This window comes from Nicotiana attenuata, unplaced genomic scaffold (genome assembly GCF_001879085.1).
Source record: "Nicotiana attenuata strain UT unplaced genomic scaffold, NIATTr2, whole genome shotgun sequence".
In the NCBI taxonomy this organism is placed as follows: Eukaryota; Viridiplantae; Streptophyta; class Magnoliopsida; order Solanales; family Solanaceae; genus Nicotiana; species Nicotiana attenuata.
In genome coordinates this window covers 124377-131412 of record NW_017672070.1, presented here as the reverse complement: position 1 = coordinate 131412, position 7036 = coordinate 124377, and the positions used below count along the sequence as shown (strand labels likewise).

The following is a 7036-nucleotide window of genomic DNA, read 5'->3' as shown; positions in this document are numbered from 1 at the left end:
CAAAATCACCTAACGGAGCTAACGGAACCATCAAAATTCAAATCCGAGGTCGTTTATACATATGCCAACATTCTATCGACTCTTCCAACTTAACCCTTCTCATAAGAGACTAAGTATCTCAATTCACTTCAAAACCACTCCGGACCCAAACCAACTAACCCAACATAACATAATATAGCTGAAGAACACAATGAGAAGCAGAAATGGGGAAAATGGAGCTATAACTCTCGAAACGACCGGCCGGGTCGTTACAATAGTGAGGAAAGATAAGATGGAACGAGAGAGTGCTTTGGATGGACTAATTACTTTAAGAAGAAGAAAAACTTACACCTAAGTGATGAACGTCAAGTTTGAACTAGACAAAAATTACAATCAGTACATAGTTGTAATGTTTTGTGTCAAGTTCGTCACTGAGAACCAGAGAGAACGAGCTCAACCATATCTGCCATTGTGACAATACAGAGTATATATATATATACATATTTGAACAACTGGAACTATTAACCAATTCTAACCGACCTAACTAACACTAACAATACTTAACTACCTAACTATTTAACCAATTAGCTAATTATGAAGACTAAGCATTAAATAATATATCTCAATACCCCCCCCCCCCCTCAAGTTGGAGGTGGTGAAAACACTGCCAACTTTTCTAGAACACTAGAATGTTTGATGCATGTTAGAGCCTTGGTAAGTATATCTGCAAGCTGATGGTCAGCTGTAATGTGATGCAATAAAATAAGGCCCACTTGCAGTTGTTTTTTGATAAAGTGGCAATCAACTTCTATGTGTTTTGTACGCTTATGAAATACAGGATTCTTAGCTATGTGTAAGGCCAACAAACTATCACAAAATACTGAAATGGGATGAATGGAAGGAACTCTTAGCTCAGTCAGTAGCCTGCTCAACCAGCCCAGTTCACCAACCACTTTTCTAAGGGACATGTACTCTACCTCTGCTGAAGACAGTGAAATAGTCTCCTGCTTTTTAGGTTTCCAGCTGAGCGGGCTATCTCCCAATAGAAAAATGTACCCACTCACAGAACTTCTTGTGTCTGGGCAGGAAACCCAATCAGAATCACAAAAAGCTCTAACAGACCAGTCTGCAGTGTTGGACATGAAAACTCCCAAAGTAGGATCACCCTTGAGATATCTCAGCAAGTGATAGGCTGCCTTCAGGTGAGGTTCTCTAGGATCTTACATGAATTGGCTTAAGTGTTTTACTCCAGAGGCTATATCCAGTCTTGTGTTGGTAAGAAAGTTTAACTTGCCTATTAGCTTTTGGTAAGAAGTTGGATCATCTAATGGTTTTCCCTCCTTGGCATTTGGCTTTTCATTAGGGTCGAGTGGTGAACTCAAAGCAGCATACTCCAAGCAATTGTGCTCTCTCAGTAAATCTAGAACAAACTTTCTTTGAGAAATAATTACACCATCAGGCTTGTATAGAACTTCCAGACATAAGAAGTAATGCAAGTTGCCCAAATCCTTTATCTTAAACTTATCATGAAGGAAAGCTTTCAGCTGATGTATTTCCTCTTGGTAGGTGCCTGCGACTAAGACATCATCTACATATACTTCCACATAAACCACTAAATCTCCATGTTGCTTGTAAAACAGTGAATAGTCATTCAAGAGGAGTGATTGAAACCTTTAGAGCACAAGGCCTCAGTTAACTTCTCATACCACTGCCTACTAGCTTGTTTAAGACCATATATGGATTTATTTAGTTTGCAAACCAGGGATTGATCTTTCACCATGAGGCCTGGTGGAACTTGCATATACACTTCTTCATGTAAATCTCCATGGAGGAAAGCATTGTTTACATCCAATTGGAACATTGATCAGTTATTCTTTACTGCAACTGAAATAAGTGTTCTCATTGTAGTCATCTTCACTACTGGAGAAAAAGTCTCTGTGAAGTCTATACTCTCTTGCTGAGTATAACCCTTCACAACCAGCCTGGCTTTGAACCTTTCTATCGTGCCATCAGATCTATGCTTCACTTTGTAAACCCATCTATAACCTATTGCCTTCTTGTTGGGAGGAAGTGGCACTAGGCTCCAGGTGTTGTTAGCATATAGTGCCTCAAACTCTTGGACCATAGTTGCCTGCCAAGCAGGGCTGACAGCAGCTTCTTTAAAATAAGATGGTTCACTATCATTGCAAATGCTGCTTACCAAAGCCTGACTGTTAGGATTTATTGATTCAGTGGTTATGTGGTGACAACTAGAAAACAAGGTGTTGAGAGAAAAAGAATATTTATCAGCATTACTAACATTGTGTACATAGTCTTTCAGATAGGTAAGAGTTTTGTGTTCCGTCTGTGATCTTCTTAAAGGTTCAGAGGAGTGATGCACTAGTGGGAAACTAAGAGGAGGATGTGAGTATGAAGGAGAAGGTGTAGAAGTATCAAGAGGAGAAGTTGAAAAGGGAGAAGCAGAAGGTGAACAAGGTGAAGGAGGAGAAGTAGGTATAGGGTCAACAGGACAAGGTGAACTTATATAGGAAAAATTAGGTGGTGAATCACTAGTGGACATTCTGGTGGCATTGTCATGACTAGTATTCACAAGTTCATCAGAAGAAACAGCATCATAGAATGTAGGAAAAGGCACAAATTTAGGCTTAGAGTAGATCTCAAAAGGAAATATAAACTCATGGAAGATAATGTCTCTGGTAATGTGTATTTTTTTTGTTGACAAATACAAAACTTTGTAACCTTTGACACCAAAAGGGTAGCCCAAAAAGACATGTGGAACTGATCTTGGCTCAAATTTGTTTATCTGAATCTTAGGTGTTGTAGGAATGCACAAGCAACCAAAGCTTCTTAGCTGTGTATAGTCTGGTTTCTTGCCATATATGACTTCAAAGGGAGGTCTGCTTTGGAGATATGTAGTAGGTAACCTGTTTATAATGTGAGTGGCTGTTAGAACACACTTCCCCCAATACTTCAAAGGCAGTTTAGATTGGAAAAGTAGAGCTCTAGTTGTTTCAAGCAAATATCTGTGTTTCTTTTCGACCACTCCAGTTTGTTGTGGTGTATAAGGACCAGTTCTTTGGTGGACAATCCCTTTTGACTGAAAGAAAACATTGGCTTAAGATTGTTAAACTCCAATCCATTGTCAGATCTAATGGACTTGATATTGGTTTTGAACTGGTTTTCAACTAAGGAGATAAAGGCCTTGATTGTCTGTAAGGCGTTGCTTTTGCATGCCAGTAACTGAGTCCAAGTAGTTCTACTATAGTCATCTACCATAGTGATGAAGTATCTATATTTGTCATGAGTGTGTTCATGATAAGGTCCCCATAAATCTACATGGAGTAATTCAAAGACTTTGGAAGAAATACTGGCTTTTTGGGGAATTGGTAGTCTGGTTTATCTGTCCATCGGGCAGATTGTGCATATGAATGGTTGCTTAGGGGAAAATTCAGGAGGTATAGTGGAGATACCTTTCATTTTTGCAAATGGCACATGGCCAAGCCTATTATGCCATAAGATGCTCACATTGCTGGAAAAACAAGAATTAGATCCAGAGACATCAGCATTCAAAGTAAAAGTATTAACAGTTGAAAGGGAAAGGTTCTGCATTTGATTCAAAGGTGACTTACTTACAAATTAAGGTGAATGACATTGTAGATTATTCAAAAAAGGACTATTTACATCACAAGAATGATCAGAAGCTATGGTGGAAGAGTTGTTGTCTCTCAAATACTTGGAGCAAAGCAGGTACAAGCCATCTCTTACTTTACCAATCTCTAGAGGCCTCTTTAGTGAAGGGGCCTACAGAAGACAAGTATTATCAGTAAGTGATGCCATGCCTTTAAGATGTTTGGTCAACTAATAGACTGACACAAGATTGAACTTGAAAGAGGGAACTAAAAGGACTCTGTACAATACTATTTTTGATGTGAGAACAACATCACCAATCTCAGATACTTTGACTTTGTATCCATTAGGTAGGACTACTAGGAGAGGATAAGGTAAGAATTTGATATTAGACAGTAAGGATCCATTAAAGGTCATATGATTGGAAGCTCCTAAGTCTAGTATCTATGTAACAGTTTTGGATTTAAAGCATTTGCATGAAAGTTTCACAAAATCAATGGAAGAAGTGCATACTATCATACCTGCGAAATTGATTGGCATTAGATGAATGTGAATTCCCTGGGGATCTTCCAACATCTCCATTCCCCACATGAAATTGTCGAAGTAAGCTCACAAGATGTCCATATTGTTCTTCAGTCAAGTTCACATTCCTTCCATCATCTTGGGTTCTGTTTTCATTTTCCTTAGTGATAACAGCTTCATTGGCGACTCCTTGTACATTTGCAATCACTCTTTTGCCTTTAATGTATCTAGAATTTTGGCCATGGTTCTGACCATTTGGGAAATGCCTTGGAGTGAAATTCTGAGTAGAATTCTGACTGTTCTGTGGGTAACCATGTAACTTGTAACATCTCTTCTTACTATGTCCTGGCTCTTTTGCAGTAATCACATATGAGCCGAGCTCTAGGAATGCCACTGTAATTGTTATTTGTTGGAAAATTTGTCTTAAAATGAACCCTATCCTGATAAGGTTGACTCAACAGACAATTGGCTAATTGGCCTAATATCTCTTTGTTTCTCATCCTGAACTAGGAGTGAAAATACCTGTGCTAGGCTTTTAATGGATTCATCATATGTATGCTGCCTCGAACTACAGTGTACACCTCATTCAATCCCATAAGGAAGTGTATCAGTCTCCTATCTTGCTCAGTTTTGTACATACTCTCTTTTGCACCACAATTACAGGTACAACTACATTGAGTCCTTTTGTTCAAAGTAGTGAGTTCTTCCCGGAGTTTCTTCAACTTAGTATAGTAAGTAGTAATACCAAGAGTACCTTGAGAAAGGTCATTAATTTCCTTCTGAATTTGATAAGCCTAGCTCCATTAGTCTGTTCATAACGATCCTCCAATTCCTTCCAAAGTTCAATAGCATCATTTACATATTCTACACTGTCTGCGATTTCCTTAGAAAGTGAATTTAGGATCCAAGACGTCACCATATTATCACATTGCTCACCATATTGGCGAAATTGTAGTGACGAAGGATCTGGTTGTTTGCACTCACCGCTTATGAAACCTAGTTTGTTCTTTATAGACAATCCCCTCAATACACTTCTCCTCCAAGACTTGTACCCTATTCCATCAAAAACAGTTGAAACGAGCATAGCTCCTGGATTATCAGATGTGTGAAGGTACAGAGGATCACTTGAGTCAATTCCTGTGCTTGTCACAGTAATAGTGATGGTAGTTTCCACTCCAGTCAAATCGTCTTGGTCAAGAACGGCCATGATTGAGTAAAATTGGTGAAGAAAATAAAGGAATTTCAATTATCACAATTTTGACAACAATCCGCTAACAAATAAATGAAATCTCCAAAAATTAGGGCAAAGTTTGAGATCTAATAGAATCGAACAAGGAGACAGATAAAAAAAATGCAGGGGAAGATGATGTGCGAGATTAACCTTGCTCTGATACCATGTCAAGTTCGTCACTGAGAACCAGCGAGAACGAGCTCAACCATATTTGCCATGGTGAAGGACGAAGCTTCTAGAACTCAGTGAGAGAGAATGAAAGAAAGAAAATAGAACTGATGAAAATGAAGCTCAAACTCTTTATTGAGACAATACAAAGTATATATATATATATATATATATATATATATATATATATATACACATTTGAACAGCTGGCACTGTTAACCAATACTAACGATCTAACTAACACCAGCCGTACTTAACTACCTAACTGTTTAACTAATTAACTGATTATGAAGACTAAGCATTAAATAATATATCTCAATATTTTGGAATGGTAAAAAGAGAAAGACTAATGCTTTTGTATGTTGGAATTGTAGACTTCTTGATAGGAGATTCGAATCGAGATACGCAACATGCAACGTGTGATGTTGGATTAAATTTATGAATTATAAGACAGGCAATCATAAAATTAAACTAAGTGATTACAAATTGTTGTGTACTAACAAATATGTTTGCATAAAATCTTGGTTCTCCCCGGTGTCTTGTCACTTGCCAAGTAAAGATCAACGATTCAAACCCCTTCTCCCACAACAAAATTACACTAAATAAAATGATATCATGTCCTTAATATTGTATTAGGATCCAAATGAGTGAATAAATAAATAAATAAATAAATAAATAGACTTTGGACATTAACATGGGTAACATTTTAGAGTCAATCAACTTAGGCTGTAAATAATGTTTTCACAAGTAGGAAACAAAACATAAATCCATAAATAAGGAAGTTATTATTCTGAAATATTTAACAAACAAAAATAAGAAAAGAAAAAACTATTGGCCTTTTTAGTTAGGGATTGAGTGCTATGTACGTATTTCAATCTTAAGACCTATTTAATGAGGAATTTTCATAAACCACGAGCCACTATAGTTTAGAGCCTAATAACTATAATTTACCTAATTACCATTCATAACTACTATTTAATTGTTACTAATTTGTATCACTTGTATGCAAACATGCAACGGATAAGGAATACAACCAAGCGGGCGCTCTAACCAACTTAGCTACGAGAGCTTGTTGCTCTCTTGTTTCAGTTCAAAATAATTAATCTCTTATTTCATAGATTTCCTATAATATTATATAATTACAGATGGTAAATTTGCTGAAAGTATATAAATACAGTGTAAATATTTTATGTGTCGCGTAATTTTTCTAATTTCGCTTGCTAAGCCCATACACATGTTTCGAGGGCCTAAGTGCACAGATAGCCGATATTTGGACCGCTATTTAAGCCATATCCTAATACCTAAGTTCATAAAATTTTGCTAGTCTAACCATTTCGAATTAATTTTAGACATATGGGACTAAGAAATTTACATCCTAAGTTACAAATTTGTTTAAAGTTGGTAGGTCACATACATGACTGAACTTTAGGCACATACAGGGGCGGCTCAACAGCATCCGAGGTCTAAAGCAAAGCCTTAATAAGAGGCCTTACTATATATATATATATA

General features: G+C 37.1%; 1 protein-coding gene across 1 annotated transcript; it reads right to left on the bottom strand.

Annotated features, from left to right (window-relative positions):
• Window positions 1-620: 620 nt before the first annotated feature.
• Window positions 621-1840, bottom strand: LOC109211652 (uncharacterized mitochondrial protein AtMg00810-like). Its single transcript, XM_019375200.1, has 3 exons — window positions 1739-1840; window positions 1274-1607; window positions 621-1198 (listed from the first exon to the last, which is right to left on the bottom strand). Exons 1-3 carry the CDS (start codon window positions 1838-1840, stop codon window positions 621-623), a joined length of 1014 nt encoding a protein of 337 aa, XP_019230745.1.
• Window positions 1841-7036: the final 5196 nt, after the last annotated feature.

Bases quoted from the DNA above. Each gene is read 5' to 3' on its own strand.
- LOC109211652 (XM_019375200.1), bottom strand. From the start codon at position 1,840: ATGTTCCAATTGGATGTAAACAATGCTTTCCTCCATGGAGATTTACAT. The intron at 1,608-1,738 runs GTTTGCAAACTA...CTGTTTTACAAG, and splicing joins TGGTGAAAGATCAATCCCTG to CAACATGGAGATTTAGTGGT. The intron at 1,199-1,273 runs GCAAGTTAAACT...AATTCATGTAAG, and splicing joins TTCTTACCAAAAGCTAATAG to ATCCTAGAGAACCTCACCTG.